The sequence below is a fragment of the Carassius carassius genome, chromosome 18, assembly GCF_963082965.1.
Source record: "Carassius carassius chromosome 18, fCarCar2.1, whole genome shotgun sequence".
In the NCBI taxonomy this organism is placed as follows: Eukaryota; Metazoa; Chordata; class Actinopteri; order Cypriniformes; family Cyprinidae; genus Carassius; species Carassius carassius.
In genome coordinates, this window is record NC_081772.1 from 21,259,749 (window position 1) to 21,280,137 (window position 20,389).

Here is a 20,389-nt window from a genome sequence, read left to right on the forward strand (position 1 = left end):
CAGTGATGGGCTTGTCAGAATGCTCAAACAAACACAATACTGTGATAAAGACAGAGTACTGATACTTTTGGGGGAAATCAACCTTCTGTATAAGTGATTGACTGAATTTTTCTGCTGGTGCGGCAAGAGGAACAATTTGTTCATCAAATAAAAATTAAAGGTGTCATATGATGCGATTACAAGTTTGAGACTTAAGTCTCAAACCCAACAGAAAAGTTTCAGAAGTAATGTACAGTATGTGGAAAATAATGTATTTTTGAACATTAAACTGCATAAGCACATTTCATTACACCAAATACACAAGAAAAAAAATATTTTTAGCAACATCATATGACCACTTTAAAGCAAAACCAAAATCTCCCTGTTCTCATTAGGATTGTGTAACCAGCAGAGTAACTGCCATAGCAAGGCCCCGTTTACACGATGGGAAAACGCAGATATTTCCCTGCGTTTTGGCCTGTCATTTACACGAAAACGCAGTTTTTATCCCTGAAAACGATTATTTCTAAAAACTCCGGCCAAAGTGGAGATTTCTGAAAACGCCGGTTATGTGTTGCCGTGTCAACTGGGAGAAACGGGGTTTTAGGTTCTCAAACGTCACATTATGCGCCAGAAAATGCTTAACATGTGAGCGCCCTATGTTTAGAGTTTGTTTGGGTAACGTTACTGTTTGATCATGGATGCTGTTAAGGTGGTACTCATTTTTATGTTTGTGCAAACGCTTTTGGTCTGTTTGCATTTGCAAACACAACTGCTGTATTATATCGAACCTCGCGCCATGTCTGTGTTGTTTTGAAAGGAACAGGAAGTTGCTCGATTTTGAGGATTCTGATTGGCTTGCATGGCTTTATCCTTCTCCCTACACTGCTGCCCATAGGTTTGGCATAGTTATGATGGCGCTCGACGGCGTATTTATGCGGGTTGATGTAAACGACAACTTTTTTGAAAACGATGTTGTGTGCACGATGTTATTTTTGAAAACGGAGGGGGGGAAATATTCGTTTCTCTAAATGCCCGGCTATGTGTAAATGTGGCACAAGTTTGTCTTGTTGTTCTCACCGTATCCCTCTTTCTCTCAGCCACGCCTCCTAGTTAGCTTGCAGGTGGCTAGTCATTCATTAGCGTTAATGGCACTTCATATAAAACCAGCACATCGGGTGGAAGACGAAGTAATCCCTTGGCTGGTATTTCCTCTTGATATTGTGTTTGCTGTGTTGTCGCCTATGAAAGACACTTCCGGGTAGAATATTGTTGATCTACCGAAGGTCTTGGCTGGAATACGCTGTGCGCGCATTGTCATCGCCTATTGGAATACGAGTTGAGGTAACATTGGCTGTATGGCTCACAGCAATAGAGTAGTGTTCGCCATGTAACGTGTTTGTATGTGTATGTAAGTTGATTTACTATATGATTGTTTCACTGTTAAATCCTTGGGATGTGACTAACCAATGACCTTGATGTATGATGGGCTATTTTGTATGTGAATTATGCTTGTGTGTGATTTTCATGTAGGAATGTCTGTGGAGGAAGTAACCAGGGAGTCCCATTTCCATTTATGTTGGGTGTTGTATTCCTAGAGGTAAAAGGAAATCTTGGTTATTGTACCTGTATTACCTGTCATTGATTGATAATGGTTAGATTATATTTACTGTACATAATGGATTTTAATGGTGTTTGTTTCTCCTTTTAGAATGATTGTCACTGCTGAGTTCACGTGACCAAGCCTATTTTATGTTTGATCATTGGATGGTGAAGCAAAGGATGAGATGCGTTATAGGCCTAGGGAAGAGAGGGAAAATCCGGAGCAAATTGGGAAGGTGGGCCTAGCGACGTTACCCGAGATAGAAGTTATTCAGTACCTTCTCTCTGTGCTATGCAGACTTCTAGGGGCCAGTATATTCCCTCTCCCCCTGTGAACTCCGAAATGGTAGAATTGAGAGCGACGTTGCTGAAGCAACAGGAACAGATAAATCTGTTAACTAGAAGTTTGACTGCTTTACAGGTGCCTGTACGCCATGTTGGGTCTCGCCGTCCTTCCCCCGTTATCTGCAGGCGATGTAAAGAGAAAAAAACCTGGTCATTATGCAATAGTGTGACAATGAGCGAGTGGTTTTCGCACAGCCGTTAGCTCCTCAAATCCATCGCCAGGCTGACTCTATTCCCCCTTCTCAAATGATGGAAAAATAGCTCCCTCCAATGTGCAGAGCCACATGTTGGGTGGGGGCAGTATGGGCTCTCCGGGTCAAACCCCGGCACACCGTACTGTGTCATCTCTTGTTGGGCAGTGTCCCAAGGTAGCTGTTAGGGTAGGGGGAGTAATTGTTAACTGTTTATTGGATACAGGGTCTATGGTGTCTACTATGGTGGAAAGTTTCTTTTTAGATAATTTCCAAGACCAGCTCCGGCATTGTCATTGGTTGCAGCTTCGTGCTGCAAATGGTTTAGAAATACCCTATACAGGCTATGCAGAGTTAACCGTCGAGTTGCTGGGAAGGGTAATTCCTCATCGTGGTTGGTTAATAGTCAAGGATCCCCCAGGTCAGCCTCTTCCATCCGCAGTGTATTGGGAATGAATATAATTCGAGAATGTTATGATGAGCTATTTGGCCAGCATGGCCCCGCTCTATTTGATCTCCCACCAGTGGTTCACGCTTCACCTTCATGGCAGAGAGCCCTGCAACATTGCCACCTAGCCCAGTTCAATTTCCCTGGAACTAAGACAGGGGTTGTTAAAGTCCGGGGTCAGAGGCCCATTCACATACCTGGGGGTACTGTTAGGTTGGTGCCTGCCACCTGCTCTCCCCACTTTTGTAATACATCTGCTGTTCTTCAACCATCTACAAATTCGTTACCGGAGGGTCTTGTTTCACCTGCCTTAGTTCAGGTGGAGCAAGGTACCCCTTTTATCCCCATTGGTAATGTTGGATTTACCCGTGCTACACTTTACCCTCGTAAAGTAATAGGCATGGTGGCTCATGTCACAGTCGCAAGCCTCCCTACAGGTATTACTGGGGTGGTTCAGGGAACTAATACTGTTACGGCCACCCTTAAGGCTCACACTGGGCAGATTGATAGTGTGAAAGAGCAGATTCAGGCTATTGACCTATCCGTACTCCGAGTTTGAACAAGAACTAGTGAGGGCCTTCCTGTTGAAGCATGAGTCCGTTTTTTCAGCTTTTGAGGGTGATCTTGGCTGTACCAATCTGCTATCACATGACATCCCCTTGTTAGACGACCAGCCTGTTAGGCATAGGTATAGGCGTCTACCCCCTTCTGACTATGAGGCTGTGAAGGTTCACTTACAGCATCTTTTAGACCGTCAGGTCATTCGGGAAAGTAGTAGCCCATATGCCTTTCCTATTGTTCTGGTGAGGAAGAAGGACGGCAGCCTTCGTATGTGTGTGGATTACCGACAACCAAATCACAAGACACGGAGGGATGCCTTTCCACTTCCTCGTATAGAGGAGTCCTTCGATGCATTGTCTGGGGCACAGTGGTTTTCCACGCTTGATTTAGCTAGTGGCTATAACCAGGTACCAGTGACTGAGAAAGACCGCCCAAAGACCGCCTGGTGTTTGTTTCTCCTTTTAGAATGATTGTCACTGCTGCTTTGCCTCCTGTAGTTTTAATGTAATTGTAGCTTTTGCCTTATTTCGTTTTCTTTATTTTTGTTATTTTGTTTGCCCATTTGAGCTGGCCTAAACGTAAGCGTGGTTGGTTCTCTTGTTTGCTTTTTTTGTGGGCCGTAACTGGAGTAATATTGGCTGCCCCAGTAGGTTTAATAGTAATATCAATTTTCCTTCTCCTCTTTGGGGAAGTAGAGTGTTGAAGCTAGTTTGTGGAGCAGACTGCAGGATTTGAGGAATTTTTTTTTTTTTTTTTTTTTTTTTATATCGTGTTGCACACAGTAGTTGCAGTGGTAACGTGCACCTCACTATTTGCAGTGATTGCTCTTGTAGTGTCTGTGCCTGTGAGTGTGTGAGTATGTCTGTGTGAAAAGGCAACAGAATCAGCAGCACGGGTGGTGTGTTGGTCTCATTCCTCTTCTAGGACAGGCAACCTCTCCCCAAACAGCCGATCCATCAAAAGATTAAGTGTTTGCATTTTTGATATTTCAGGTGGCAGCCACTATCTCCCTCTGGCTGGTCTAGGGTGTCTAATCTGTATCGTCCCATATTATTTTGAGAAACAAGCCCCAGACTGTTGTTGTATTGAATTACCTGTTAATAAATGGTTGTATTTTTATTGAAATCACGTCTCTGTCATTACTTTAGTATCTGTGTGTGAGAGCCCTCTTGTCTAAATCTAGTTGTTGGAGGCTTACATAAGGTAAATCTTGGTGTGAAAGGCCCCAGGTGGCGTAGTCGAGCACCCTATAGACAATACCTTTTGTCACTTAGCTCCCGTAGGTCACAATCGCATGCTGTGCTGGGCTGTTGACAGCAAAGGGTTCGACAGGAAGAGGAAATGCTGGTATAAAGGGCTGGAACTATGCTTAGTGCTGGACAAAATGTCCCTGAATTTCCCCAACTATCCATCCTCTATGAATGAGCTCATTTATGTCTGACCACACCAGTCTGTATTATTACATCACAACTTGGTAAATAGAGAGGTTTTGATGAATGCATAAACATAGAAAAACACAAAATAGAACCTTTTATTTATGTATTATGATGCTGGTCAAAATCTCTTCAGAAAGTTCAAAACGTGTGAGGTGACATTTACGCATGCAATGATATGAATCATGTGCATTAACACTTGTGTGTGATTCCAAATTATGAATCCGGTCTTTATACAACCAAAAGTGCCGTGACGAGGGCTATACATATCTTAAACTATATTCGTTGTATTCTTTGTTATACATAATGCTTAAAACACCAACAAAAATACAGGACTGAAATATTTAATGGTTAGCCTAACTGGAAAAACTACCAAAAATCTCCCCAATATGATCCCATTTTTGTAATTTTTACCAAATTTTTTTTGGCTTGCCTATTCACTCAGGGTTTACACCCTTATCATGAGGGTAGATCGGACCTCTTGCCTTTTGAGGTTCTCGGTCTGCACTCGTACAGCAGACAGTGCCTGGTGGGGACTTTTCAGAGCTCAGGGAGAAACAGTGTTTTATCTTGAGAACTTTCTTCTCACAGCATGATACGAGTAGCCTTCACACATGCTTGTTTGATGGTTTTGATACCCTTGCATGCAAAACTATAGATAGATAGATACAGATAGATAGGCTTGATTCTGCATTTTCCTAAGAGATGAATGTAGAAATGACTGTGCATGTTTGTAAATGTAGAAATTATAAAAAGTCTTACAATGCAGTAAAGTCTAGTAATGATGAAATTGTAGAATTCGATCTGTTCTGGTTTTAACAGCAGTGTCGTTTACAGTAATGTTACGAATGACTGGGAAAAGTCTGTGGCTCTGCTGTGCTAAAAGAAGAAATCTGGGTTTTTGGGCAAAGCAGCAGGAAAGAGGATGCATGGGTGGTGGAAATCCCCGTCAGAGCATATCTGTGCAGGCCTGCTGTATTTGGAAGTCGGACTAGCGAAGTTGTCTTTTGTTAAAACCAGTTTTTGTGGTTTCTCCTGTTTGGAATTTGGCAGATTCATTTTCAGTTGCTTACACATTGTAATCATTTGTTTAAACTGTATTTTATGTTCTAATGTACAACAAAGTAAATCTTGTTTTAGCTAAAATGACAGATAACACTTTACAATTAAGCTCAATTCATTAGTTGCATTATGTAGCTAATATGAACTAACGATAGCTTCATTTAAATTTAACCAAATGACCTTTTATTAACCGGAATGATGGCCTTCATGCACGATTTGAAGGGGTGGTGTAGACCTGAAATAATGTAATCAACATCTTGCACATACATACGCGTAATACCTCGACAAGTATGTTTACACATGTATCACTAAGATTTGCTAATATTCACTAAAATATTCACAGTAGCTCATGTAGAATTGTTCAGAATACTGCATGCGTACATATGTGATTCAGATTGCTATGTTTGGGGTTCATATAAACAGAACTTAAGAGTCTGAAAACTGATTGGATTCACTCACTTTGATGATAGTGCATGTAAACATAGCTACTGATTTTTTTTTTACAGAATTTATTAATATTGTCATGTTTGTTTATAATACATTAACTAATGTTTACTTATAGTACTTAAAATGTTAAAACTGCATTTGCATGTGTAGAAATTAATGTATTTCAAAGTTATATATATAAAAAATCGCATAACCAGCAATTTATTTATTTATTTTTATAAATGAGATGGCAACTTCAGTGTCTCCTAAAACAATCATATTATGATTTTGATATCACTTTATCATTTATGACACTCTGCAGACAGACATGAATGTCCTTTAGATGTATTGCAGATGAGCAAACACTCTACAAAATCTGTCTTGCAGATGTAAATGCAGACGTCATATAGACATCTCTGTGATGTATATGTGCTGTCAGGGTCCATTATATTGTATACATCCATTAAATATATAGGCCTATGCTGAATAAGTACAGAAGGCCAGAGTAGTGCAAACATACTGTGACAGAGAACGGATAGCAAACCTGCTAGACTGCTACACTTACGATCAGCTAGGTCATGGTTTCCCAAACAAACTGCAGAGGGTTTGTGAGCTGATGAAAAGCTATTAATTGAATGTAAAATTACAATAAATGGGACAGCACTATAATTGTGATATAGCTTAGTGAGATTATCAGATCAAATGCTGAGATTTAATTAAAGTGTGATCTGCTGGGTGTTTCAGAGTGAAGCGTGGCACTGTATTCAGTGAACACATGAGCAGATGGTGATTTCAGCATCTCAGAGTGGCTCGGCTCACAGTAAATGCATAAACATTTGTATTGTAACTTGTAGTGTTAGTTGGTTCTTGTAAAGAGTTAGGGTGGACTATATGCCCTCTTTTTCCTGAAGTCCTGGATTTCTAATTTGCCTAAAATGGTCCGGGTTTTTGCTTTGTTTTCCTATTGACTTGCTCTCTACTGTCCTAATACCTTTTATGTACACATATTTACATTGCTTTGACTGTTCTCTGTGGATCCCCCCTCCTCGCATGCCATGATTAGTCAATTATGTACAATGCCTGCATGCTATTGGTCAAACTTTTGACCAAAATTCATCTACAGGAAAAAACTAATTGACTAAATGAGTGAAATCAATTATAATAAAACACTTACTTAAAAAGATTAGTTATTTATCTGTTTACTTGCATGTTATGTGACCACTAAGTGAAATTAGACAGTGTGAATGTGGCATTTAATTATTGAAATAATAACATATAATCTCAGGGGGTACTTCATGTAAATATTTCACATCCAAAGTGTTTGGCTGACAGTAACTTTTAGGTACCCCTGCCCTACTTGTTGAGGGGGACCTGATTGTTCACAAACAAAGAGGGCTGCATTATGCTTTAAAAACAAAATAATAAAAAAAAATTATATCTAACTTTGGAGTCTCCCCCTAGGGGAGTAGATCTGGTACTACAGCATTTGGGACCTGTAGGAGAGGGTCTTTTAAAAGGTTCATTTGATGCAATTTGTACTTCTCTCTTCTCTTTGGAGTGCTTAAAGAAGGTCTGTTAAGTTGCAAAGACTAAAGTCTCAAATCCAAAGAGATATTCTTTATCAAAGTTAAGAGTCAACCAGGTCCCCTAAAACGGCTCATCCTAAAGGCCTTTATATACTTCAGACTAAATCAAAGATGATCAAAGCGAACTTTCTGGGGGACCTTTGAGCTTCTATTGGTCAGTGGTGGTTATGCAATCAGTGGGTGTGTTCTGGATCTCCACCTTCTTTGATGTGAGAGGTTTTTTTTCCCGGTTTGTTTCTTATTTAGCGGAGGTCATTCAGGAAAACAAAATCTCCTAGTTACTAGCAACATGAATACATTGGAGTGTCAATAGATGAGCTGTTACAGATATTTCCTATTGATTATGGAAATGGAATGTTTCTTTTGTCTTGCAAACATGATACTTGACTCTGAACTGCTGCTAATCATCATTCTTTTGTCTATAATATTCTGATCATTGAGGCCCATCTCGCACATAGATTGCCTACACTTCATCATTTAATTTTTTTTTTTTTTTTTAGGGGATAAGTGCGAGCATCACAACACATGTTTACATTAATCTACACCCCGCCTCCAGCAGTGCAGGGGTGTTGGAATGTTCCGAAACAGAATAATAACCTTTTCAAACTTCATGTTGCCCCCAAACAAGGAACAGACACTAACTTTGTTTGAAGTATACCAGGGTCTTAACATGCCCCCACATGCCTACGTCACGATGTTGGGAGATTTGCATAACGCCGCCCAAATGTTCACGCAAAGGAAGAAGGCATAATGTTTATTCTTGCTGTTGCTGCTAGCGCCATGTTGTGAAGATACTACTAAGCGAAACTACTTTGTTTGGCCTTCCAAAAGAGGACACGACTAGAAATCAGTGGTGAAGTTGTTTTTACAACAATGTTCCCGGAACAATACAACCCAAATATGTGTGCAGCGCATTTTACGGAGGATGAGGACTGTTTCCTGAACATGCAGACTAGCCTACAATGGGTCTGTGATCAAAGATTGTTTCTATGAAGTTGGGAAGTTCCAACTTCGCAAGGACAGTCTGGCGCTTCTGACTCACAGCCTGTAATTATGTGTTTATAATTAAATAATTTGCAGATGATGATTTAAACGCAAGTTTGAGCAGTGTAGAGTAGGCTTGTTTTTGTTGGCCTCTGATCACAAATGCAGACATGGTTTTATGTTTATGCGGCACGATATGCAATGCAATGCAACGCAACGCGTAAAAAGACAGTATAAGTCATCATAATCAGTAATTATGTCCCCACTGGATGCAACAAATGCCTCGTTTGTAATGGGTTTTATTTTATTTTATTTTTCTCCTCTAGTGATGACCGGATTGCGAATGAATCGTTCTATTTAACTGGATCTTCTTAGTGAACCGGTTGAACCAGTTCACCAAATCGAACTGAATCGTTTGAAATGGTTTGTGTCACCAGTATGCACTAATCCAAAAATTACTTTATAAAAAAAAAATTACTTTATTTTAAAATTACTTTATAAATGTGCCTGACACTCCTTCTGACATGAAATAAACCAATATCCTGAGTTATTCAGTTACTCAGTACATTTACTAAACTGCTAAAAGAGAACTGATGATGGGATGTGCACGAGCAGAGCAGACTGGACAGAGTCTCGTCCTGCCGTGAGACGGCATCACAGTCTGTTAAGGGGCATAACATTTTTGCCACACACTTGAGGTATTCGGCCAACCACAATGCACTGGATAGCTAGCCAATCAGAGCACACCTCGCTTTTCAGACCGATGAGCTTTGTAAAAAACAATGCGTTTCAGAAGGCGGGGCATAGAGGAGAAGTAATAATGTACAGTATGTGGAAAATAATGTATTTTGTTGAACCTTAAACCAAAATAACACATTTCATTACATCAAATACACAAAATAATGTTATTTTGACAACATATGACCTCTTTAAAAGCGGCATTTGACACCACAACTGCACTGGACAACATCCAGACAGCTGTTGGACATCATTGTGGGATCAGGGCAAGGATGTGAATAAAAGGAAATTGTCCCTATAATAATGCAGTGAGGGCTAATGGCTGTACAGAACTATTTTCAGCCCGGGAGTCTCTGCAGAGCACATTCATGTCTATTTTTCTTCTGGTTAAAAAAAAAAAAAAAGCCCAGACTCACCCACTTTTCTGCAGCTGTCTGACGCAAAGCCATGGCGGAAAAGGTGAACAGTCTAGACGGATGTAACAAATAACAGAACCCCACTAGTTTAGAAACAAATCTTTGTGAAGGGTACAATCACAGAGGACGAGGGATGTGGTGTGACCTATTTTTGGAAGTCACTAGCTGTGGTATGCATTCAGGGCACCAAATACATGTATGTTTAAAGAAGTAAACCACAAGTGAAACCAGAAGCTCCATTTAAACATCTGAAGCACGAAAAGGGATGGTTGAGTATGGTAGAAAAAAAGTATTGTTTTCCTACTGTAACGAAATACAGAGTTTCACAATAGCCATAGCCCAGATAAACACCTCCATCAAGTGTTGCTAAATACTGTAATTAAAAGATTTGTGTAATCTGGGTTTTTCCCACTGATTATAAACCTGATTTATAGGCTCCTGTGTGTAACTAATTAGAGGTCGACACAAAACAGTCACTAATTATATCTGCAACAGAAGCAGGAATATGATCTTAACAGCCGGTTTGAAAAAGAAATTGAGACCATATGCTTTAACTCCTCCCATTACACACGTCTCTGCACCCATGTTGAATAGAGTTTTACATGTTCTACCTGAGATGTTTAAAAAAAACATTTGGACATACTAATTCTGTCACCAATGGATCCTTTACACTGAATGGGTGCCGTCAGAATGAGAGTCCAAACAGCTGATAAATACATCACAATAATCCACAAGTCATCCACACCACTCCAGTTAATGAATGTTGTGCATGAGCTGCATGTTTGTAATAAACAAATTCATCTTTAAGACATTTTTAACTTTAAAGCGTTGCATGTAGCTAAAGTACTCTATCCATAATATTTCCTTTTCCAGTGAAAAGTCATCTAATCTGAATCAGGAGAGAAATATGCACGCGTTTACAAGCCAAAAGTGCCCAAGATAGTTCTAAACAAATATGTTGGTGAATTTTGATGTTCAAAGACAACAACAAATGGACATCGGAGGAAGCATCATTATGGATTATGGACTGGCATTTTGATTAGAAGCGACAGTTTAAAGTTAAAACACCTTACTGACCTTACATATGTTTCTCAGGATAGCCGGAATGATAAAATGTACATTTTTGGATAAACTATTCCTTTAATAGTAAAATAAACCTTCAATACAAATGTATTAGTAAATGATTAGCAGCTCTTTCTGACACCACACGGTCAACATTGCCATCTGCTGGCTCTTTTGAGGAACACATTTAGACCAAAATATAACTTTGTCCCATTAAATAACCTAAAAGTCTAACTGTTGTAGCTTATATCGTTAGCTGAAAAATTTCTTTGCCATTTCAAGTTTATTTCCTAATAGTCTAATTGTTGAACGTCTTTCAGCCAATCATCTGAAAAATAATCTGGTCGTCATGACAACGTGGCGCTTTGTGGCTGCTGCCCTCTGTTGTGTTTTGAAAATGGCTCTTTCGATCATGATGTCACAGAACTGCTGGACACTGAAGAGGTGAGCAGTCCTAAAGCTGAGCAGAGAAACCACACAGAAACAAACCCCAAACTCCCCCTAAAACATGCCATTAGTCTTGGAGTCAGATTATTATTGCTGGTATTTCCCCAAAAGATGTATGATGTTTTTTTTTTCTCAGTTTGTTGAAAAGTGCAGATTTTGTCCACTCCCTGTGTCTGGTAATTACCCTTGTCAAAAAATCCTAAAGGATTCCAATAAGAAAACTGTACAGGATTCTAATTGGAATTTCTATCATATTTTGGAACCATTCCTATAGGATTCTGATAGGAATAGTCTTGTAGGACAAGACATAAATATCTTGTAGGATCAGTCCTATAGGATTTTAATGGGATCCAGTTGGGTGACTGTTTATATGGGATTTCTATTTTTTTTTTTATTATTATTATTCTAAAGGTACACTTCTCCATTGTATTTGTTTTATGAACAAATAGTACTTGCAGTTTGCTTAAACTCACCCTGATGTAGACATTGTTCATTGTATGTTGCACAACCTTTAGTAACATTGTAAACAACATGAGAGGTGATTTGTGCAGCAATACAGCATTAGTGCAAAAATTTCTAAGGCACTGATAATGGATTGATCATACACACGCACACACACACACAATTTAGCACTTGTGTCCTCCAATGTAAATATCCACTGGACCAGTTCTAGACTCGAAAGGAATGAGGAAAACCATATAAAGTGTACACAGGAAACCAAAAGTTGAATATAAAAATAACACTTTACTGTAACAATAATAATAGCAAATACAATCACAACAAAGAACAATAAAACATCAAACAATATGTAGAATTTGATATCGTAACTCAATTAATGTAAATGTAATGTAAAAAGAGAGAAAAAGCTAATATATAAAATATTGTGACAAATATATTCCAGAGCAATCACTAATGCTCTATCAATTGAACATATGCACAATTACTTCATGGTTTTAGATAAGCCAGCTCAGTCATTTCCGGTCAATTGTACTGTGCTTTAACCAAACCAAACGTCCACATTTACCATTTCAGGAATGACAAACGCGGGTGTTAAATATTAAGCAGGTAAATCTCATAAATTGTTCTGGACTCATTGCTACGATTGACAGTAATAACGGACAAGCCAATGTCAAAATAGAGCGGTCCATTAAGTGATTCAGAATAAATTCACAGTAGCAAAACTACAACAGTAACAAGTCTGTGTTGACAATATATTTAGCAGCTTTTACAGTTAAAGATAAAACTTTAAAAATGTAGTTACTAAATTAAATATAAAAATATAAAAAAATGTGTAATGCATTATTTAATTGTTAAACCATTAATATTTAAATTTAATTTGTAGTTAACTAGTTAAGTATTTAAATAATTCTCCCTTGTACTGTTGGTGTTGGGACATATTTTTGTTCTTATTAAATGTCATGAGACTTTGTGATTCTAGCACTTTTAAAAAAAAAATTCTGACAAGAACTAGGCAGGAGAGGTTTCTGTACCTATGTAAACCACCACAATCAGCTTTAACGGAAGTTTACGAGCTGGCTTATGTTTATGCGGAAGTTATAAAGATCTCCGTGCATATGGTCAATTGTTTACCAGGCAGGCAACGTAACAGGTCCTCGCTGACAAAGGCCCGTCATCTTATTCTCTTGTCATTCATGTCTTCTCCATGTAACTTAGACACACACACACACACACACACACACACACACATCACAGGAGAATTGCTGTCCCATGTGTCAAACTTTTTAACTGGAACATAAAACCTGTCCTGGACAACAGCCCATAAGAACATATAACTCCATAAATACAAATAATGCGTTAAACAAAACAGTAAAGCACAATTCAAAACAGCTCAAAGTGGCAGAACAGGCATTTTGTACTCACTGCTCCAGTGTTTTATACAATTAAATGTTATTATAAACTGCATACAATAATATTTCATTAATATCAGTTGTTAAACAATTTAGCTTTTGCTATGTAATGGCAGACTCCTGTACTAATCAGAAAACGAGATCAACAACTCACCAACAGATATAGTTAATTAACTCAAAAATGTTTGTTTAGGATGCAGCCCAAATAAGTATAGTTATTTCTTCTCTTTTAGCGTCTTTAAATAAACTTTTAACAAGTTTAACAACGTTAATAATCGATTTCTCAGTGTCCTCTCCTCTTTGACCGTTGCTGTTTAAAGTATGCGCGCTACAGTTGCACGCGCACTACATTTGAATTTCTTAAAGGGGAAGCGTCACGACAATACCATTATAGATGTTTGTGTTTCTATGAATTTTTAGTCACATGTAAGACATTTGAAATTATTCGGATATTATGAAATGACATATTTATTATTTTTGCCTTACTGTATAATGAATTTCAGTTTTTATATTTGTGTATATTCAGGCTGCATTTTTATTGGTTACAAGTACACACACACACACACACACACACACACACACACACACACACACACACACACACACACACACACAGTGTTGTTTTAAAAATTTAAAGTTACTCTTAAAAGTAATTAACATAATCAAATAAGATCCTACAAGACAAAGTGAATTTCCATTTAAAAATCACAATGTCCAATATGATACAAATCAATAAAAGATCCTACATGAAAAATTTAAATCCCATTAAATAAAACACAATGTCCAATAGGATTCTAAGCATCAAATAAAATCCTACAGGACACAGTTAAATTCCATTAAAATCAATCAGAATGTCCAATAGGATTCTAGAAATAAAATAAAATCCAATAGGACAAAGTGAAAATCCATTAAAATCAATCAGAGTGTCCAATAAGATTCTAAGAATCCAGTAAGATCCAATAGGACAAAGTGAAATTCCATTAAAATCTATCAGAATGTCCAATAGGATTCTAAAAATAAAATAAAATCCAATAGGACAAAGTGAAAATCCATTAAAATCAATCAGAGTGTCCAATAGGATTCTAAGAATCCAGTAAGATCCAATAGGACAAAGTGAAATTCCATTAAAATCTATCAGAATGTCCGATAGGATTCTAAGAATCCAGTAAGATCCAATAGGACAAAGTGAAATTCCAATCGGATTTTTTGACAAGGGTACAGAAACAACATGAGGGAAATCCACACCTTACATGTAAGATATAAACGTTTATACCAAATAAGGTGAGATATTGGGAAAATGCACTTTAATGTTTAATTTTAGAGTTAAAGTTTTGTATGTTGTACACTTAAAACCAGCAATTGTGATTTTGAAATGTCTGTAGGTTTTACACTTAATTCAAAAAATAATATTTTTAGGTTGTCAGTAGAACTTATAATTAAAACAGTTCATTTTATTTGTTTTGAATCAACAAACTGCACCACCGGAGGAAATCGTAGAACTCATAGTTGAAGGGTTAGTTCACCCGCGGATGAAAATTTGTCCATCTTCTACTCACCCTTGAAGCATCCTTGGTGCAGGATCCAATCAGAGTTATTTTAAAAAATTGTCCTTGTTCTTCCAAGCCTTTCAATGGGGTAAGTGGGAAGACGTCACGTCAGAAGACATGAAATAAAGCGTGCAGATCTGTAATAAATCATCCCTCACACGGCTTCAGGGGGTGAATAAAGCCCCCCTGTAACGAATCCATGCATTTTTGTAAGATAAATATCCAGATGGACAAATTTTCATTCTCGGGTGAACTAACCCTTTAACACGTTTTTTTTTTTCTTTTATTGAAAGAACAAACTGCAACATTTGAATAAAGTTGGAAATATGGAGTCTTTGGGGTGCTTTTCAAATTTTAGGTAAGAAAAAATACTTATTTTTAGGTTGTTAGTAGAAAACTATTATATATATATATATATATATATATATATATATATATATATGTGAAGAGTTCAGATTCAAAATCCTCTAAGTGCCATCTGAAATATTTATCTAAAATTAGGATTTTTATCAGGCTCCTATATTTATGTTCAGTTATTTTACTTTAATAGCCTGGAAAAGGACCTGCACATTGCAATTAAAGTAAAATGACTCAACCTAAGCATAGGAGCTTGATAAAAATCCTAATTTTAGAAGAAAATTTCAGATGGCACGTAGAGGCTTTTGCATCTGAACTCTTCATATATATATAAGTACATACACAGTACGCACACATATATTATTTCAAACATTTATACATCTACATTTATTTATATACATAATCTTCCCTCCATTATCAGCCATTTTATTGCCATATTACATGACTCATGCGCTTGCAAAGTGAAAATATGTTTTGAGCTGTATATTGTAATTGAACCTAATGTAGTTGAAGTAATGCTAATTTGGATCACGTCATAATGAATGTCCCTGTGTGGATGAAAACAGCCTTTCTCAGATGAGCTGGGTTACGCTGAGGACATGCTCAAATGGCCTTCAGTACCATACAGACATTGAGACCTTTGTTGGCCAAGACAAAGCATATCAGTGAGAGAGCACAGTTCTACCCACACAACACATACAAACCCATTCAACCGACAGGCTTCCAAGAGTGAAATTCAAGCACTTTCCCAGCAATTTCATTTATACATTTACTTTATAAAAATCACAGAACAGTTCAGAAGTAGGATAAACTGCTATGAAAGGAAGACCATTGCAAATAATGTTTTATTTTGCTTCCGCAGCAAAAGAAAAAATCAGTGTTGCATTTCCATGACAGTCCAAAAGAGGCAAAATAGAGTCAGATGGATTCTGGCGATCAGAAGAGAGAACGCTGTCAAAGTTATTCTCTCAGCAGCTTAACTAGTTTTCTGTAAAAAAGTACCAGTGTAAAATAACACAAAAGTATACATGTAAAAGAACTTAAAAAATACATTTTTGTTACTTGAAATAAACGTTAACTGAAATATTTTAAAATCTCTTTTAAAATGTATTATTTTATTTCAATAAGTTGGGAGGGAAACGCAACTTTTCATTTAATTTTTGTATGTATTAAAATGAATGCAGTGAATCATTAGTGATGAAAAGGCATGGACACAATTCATTTTATGGCTGACCATACATAAAACTGTAGTATTTTATTAATGTTAAACCGAATAGTAAAAAAAAAAAAATTACACTTCTTTTTAAAAACCATTTAATGATTCAGTACAAACAACGACAAGACAAATATCAAGCGTTACCAGTATATTAAATAAAAACTGAAAATTCAGCGTGAGGTATGTGTCCCTGCATCGATGGAAGTCCATCAGATGTTTCACAACACTAATAATTCATACATACATACTGTACAGAGTCAATAAAAAATACACATACTGTGGAAATGTTCAGTGTAATCATGTTACTGTAGTTCCATTTTAAGACAAAACAATTATTTTTGGTCTCACCTCCTCAGTAGCACCATGATCAGTAAATATAGATTCACTGGCCCATGATCAGTGCATTAAGACAGTCAAAGACACAAGTTAATATTTGGAATCAGAATATTAAGTGCTTTAAATAACAGTGGCTAGTGGTTAAACCACAAATATATGACAAAATATATTTGCAGTTAAGTGCTAGTAACAAGAGCCGGGATGTGAACGGTGTTGGGGACAATAGAAGGGTGAAGGTCCAGCTCATTAGTCATCTGTACTTGAGTACTGTTGTTGTCAGGCTGCTTGGTCTTCGGATCCTCATCCTCATCTTCATCATCATCCTCTTCCTCATCAATTTGCTGGTCTTCAAACAGGTGCTCTGCCTCTTCAGAGAGCCGCATATCTTCATCTCTCTCCTCCTTCTGTGAAAAAAACAACAACAGCAACAAAAACATTATAATATGACAATTAGATACTGAAATAATATTCATATAAAGGACCACCATACCTCCCTCTTTGACCGGCTGTATTCATCGATGGCATACTGATATTTAGCTGAGGTGATGCCAAAAAGTGATGCCATTCGCTCACCGATTAAATCACAAGCTGAAAGATGGGACAGGCAGAATTTGACATGTTATGAGAATTTGATTGTGAATATTTCGATGTGGCATAATAAAGCACATTTCTGCTTTAATTCTTGATGGATGTTTGTGTACGTGTTCATCCATTCACTGTAATGTTCTCCATTTTCTGGCTTTCCAAGGCGCTCCATATTAAAAAAGCTTAGTGAATCTCTGTGGAGTTGCAGGATTTCAAATAATTGAAGAAAATCTTATGATGTGGTGCTTTGCTAAACATGAACTAAATGGTACATAAAGATAGCTATATCTATTTTTATTTATATATATATCACATATATATTTAAAGCTCGAAAATGTTTCTGCTGTTTTGCATTTTTGAATAAAACATCAAAACCACCATGCCATAATCATTTAAAATCATCCACAACTGCCTGCGGAGGATTTCATTGCTAAGTGCACAGGCACAAACATAAATATGAAAAAACATTTTTAATCCCCAGGCAGGATTAAGCACATTTCTGTCATTATGCCTGTAAACAGGATGTGGATATGATTTTTAACAGTTTTCTCCAAAATGAAAAGCTAATGTTGTTTTTAATTTTGCAGAAGCTTATGTGTTGTTAGGGTGTGGATAAAATATTTTGGACGGGTGATAAAACATTTTTTTTTATTTATTATATAAATCTACCGTATTTTTCGGACTATAAGTATAAGTCGCATTCCAAAAATAGTCCAAAAATACGTCATGGCGAGAAAAAAAAAAACATATGTAAGTCGCACTGGACTATAAGTCGCATTTATTTAGAACCAAGAACCAAGAGAAAACATTACCGTCTACAGCCGCGAGAGGGCGCTATATGTGTTCAGTGTAGACTACAGGAGCACTGAGCAGCATAGAGCGCCCTCTCGTGGCTGTAGACGGTAATGTTTTCTCTTGGTTCATGTCAAATTAATTTTGATAAATAAGTCGCACCTGACTATAAATCGCAGGACCAGCCAAACTATGAAAAGAAGTGCGACTTATAGTATGTAATTGTAAATAGGTAGTATTTTTTATTTAATTAGAATTATATATATTGATAAAGTCAAAAAAATGTTTGGTTGTATGCACTTTTCCCCCCTACAATATACGTAGTTCTCAATAAAAAATAAATAAAAATAAAATAAAATAAATTGTAACAGCGTGTAGTCATGTACGTGTATTTGTTTAGTTTATGACTTTTTGTGTAACAAATCTGGGTAACACTTTAGAAAAAGGTTCCATTCAATCTAAATTTGTGCTTCTTAACATTAGTTAATGCACTGTGAATTAACATGAACTAACAATGAATAACTGTTTTTTTAATAAATACAGTAATAAATGTATTGTTCATTGTTTGTTCATGTTAATTAATAAATTAACTAATGGACCCTTATTCTAAAGTGTTACCGTGTTCAAATCTGTAGCAAAATATATCAGCAAAGAAGGCAAACATGACAGATATTTGCTTTAACGTGCGAACAAAATACTTCTGCAATTACATTTTTAATCTGGAAACTGTTAGTCACATCAGTTTTGTCACAGACTTACCAGATATAGTGGATGTAGCTGCTCTCCACATCTGAAACCAGACATACGGGCCCCAGGTCAGCTTGGACTTAAATAGAAACAAAATAAAAATGAAGTTATATTCAAGTCTCGTTCTGATTTTTTCATTGTATAGAAAAAAAATCTACAGTAGGCTACAGGTTTGGAATGATATGAGGGAGAATAAATGATGACAGACAGGGTGAACTTTCCCTTTAAGGATCTTTGTAGAATTAGTTCAAACACACATACAGTGTCTATGGAGGACAGAAGGTCTTTCTTTGTGTTCTGTGTTGTGTCTTCCTCCTCCTCATCTGTGCTGTATTCTTCCATGGTCTCTCCGCTGGAGAAATGAATAATGCGGCGTGGGGTCTTCTCTTTTCTGTCCAGATCACCAAGCTCCACACACTCATAGTCCTTCTCTTTTCCAGAGCTCTGTCCACAGGCACACACCAGATATAATAGAAATAAGCTGATCATGCACAAAATGATGGCCTTTTAACTGGCATGAGGAAAGAAAACTGGCCTAGTGCCTTTACAAAAATAAATAACGAGTATTTTCCAAAACACCACATTAAAGTTGTTGCGTCTGTTCTGTAACCATAATAAATGAATATGGGTGTGATTAATAAAATAATAAAAATAAAAAAATCTGCATTGCTTCAAAATTTTCTTAAATTTTTTATTCTTTATTAGTTCATGCCTAATAACATGTTATATTTTTTTCTTCGGTAGTAATATAGTAAGTTTAGGTGGAACAGAACTGTAAGTTACTATGTTACTATGCAGCAAATATTTAGTATGTTAAAATAAGGTGTTTAATATTTGTATAGCGTTATGATGTCAAAGACATTTTTTATTTAATTCCTGGCACGATGTGATTGTGAATGCTAAAATACAAATTGATAACAGTACAATAAAACGGAACAGACTTTAATATTTTATTGGATTTTAAAATAAATGGAAATATTCAGGCACGTAACATTACGCCTGATTTAAATTGGTCAAATATCAAATTTACCTTGCCAGGGTCCATATCATGTGCCACAGTTATACTGACGCTGGATAGATAAAGCGATATTTCTGCCATCGCTTTTGTGCACAAAGTAACTCCGCTTTCCAGCTCTTACAGCATCAACCTGAACGGGGCGGAGCCACTGATGCAACGGCCTCGGGGCGGAGCCAACGACAGATTACTGCAACCGCGCCACCTACCGTTCTGGAGCATGGCTCATTTTATCTTACATCTATATATGTTTCTATAAAGAAATACTTTTGTGCACATAAAACGCATGATAAATGATAATACTAAAAACGCATGATAAATGATAATACTAAACAAAACAATCTACTTTAAAAAAAAAAAAAGGATTTGTTTTTGTTAGTGTAAAATAATAATACATAAGTCCGTTCTTTTTCATGATGTTACAAACAGTAATTATAAGACAAAGTGTATTTGTAGTCATGCGAGTTCAATTATATATAATACATAATAAACATTCAATAACAAATCCTTAATAAACTAAACCTAAAATATCCAAACAACATACTTTAACTATGTTAACACTCCTGTAGGAATATATTCAGGGATGTAGACCAAAAATAAAATAAAATAAAAATAAATTTGCAGACAAAAATGCAATGCTGCATTA

The 20,389-nt window shown here is 36.8% G+C and overlaps 1 protein-coding gene across 1 annotated transcript; it reads right to left on the minus strand.

Annotated features, from left to right (window-relative positions):
• Positions 1-16,349: 16,349 nt before the first annotated feature.
• zgc:153383 (uncharacterized protein LOC751751 homolog) lies at positions 16,350-19,906 on the minus strand. Its single transcript, XM_059498006.1, has 5 exons — positions 19,759-19,906; positions 18,990-19,172; positions 18,741-18,807; positions 17,095-17,192; positions 16,350-17,008 (listed from the first exon to the last, which is right to left on the minus strand). The coding sequence occupies exons 1-5, from the start codon at positions 19,825-19,827 to the stop codon at positions 16,781-16,783; spliced, it is 645 nt and encodes a 214-aa protein (XP_059353989.1). The 5' UTR covers positions 19,828-19,906; the 3' UTR covers positions 16,350-16,780.
• Between the last annotated feature and the right edge of the window lie 483 nt (positions 19,907-20,389).

Bases quoted from the DNA above. Each gene is read 5' to 3' on its own strand.
- zgc:153383 (XM_059498006.1), bottom strand. From the start codon at position 19,827: ATGGCAGAAATATCGCTTTATCTATCCAGCGTCAGTATAACTGTGGCA. The intron at 17,193-18,740 runs GTAAGTCTGTGA...CCCATCTTTCAG, and splicing joins AGCTACATCCACTATATCTG to CTTGTGATTTAATCGGTGAG. The intron at 17,009-17,094 runs GTATGGTGGTCC...TTTTTTTCACAG, and splicing joins ACAGCCGGTCAAAGAGGGAG to AAGGAGGAGAGAGATGAAGA.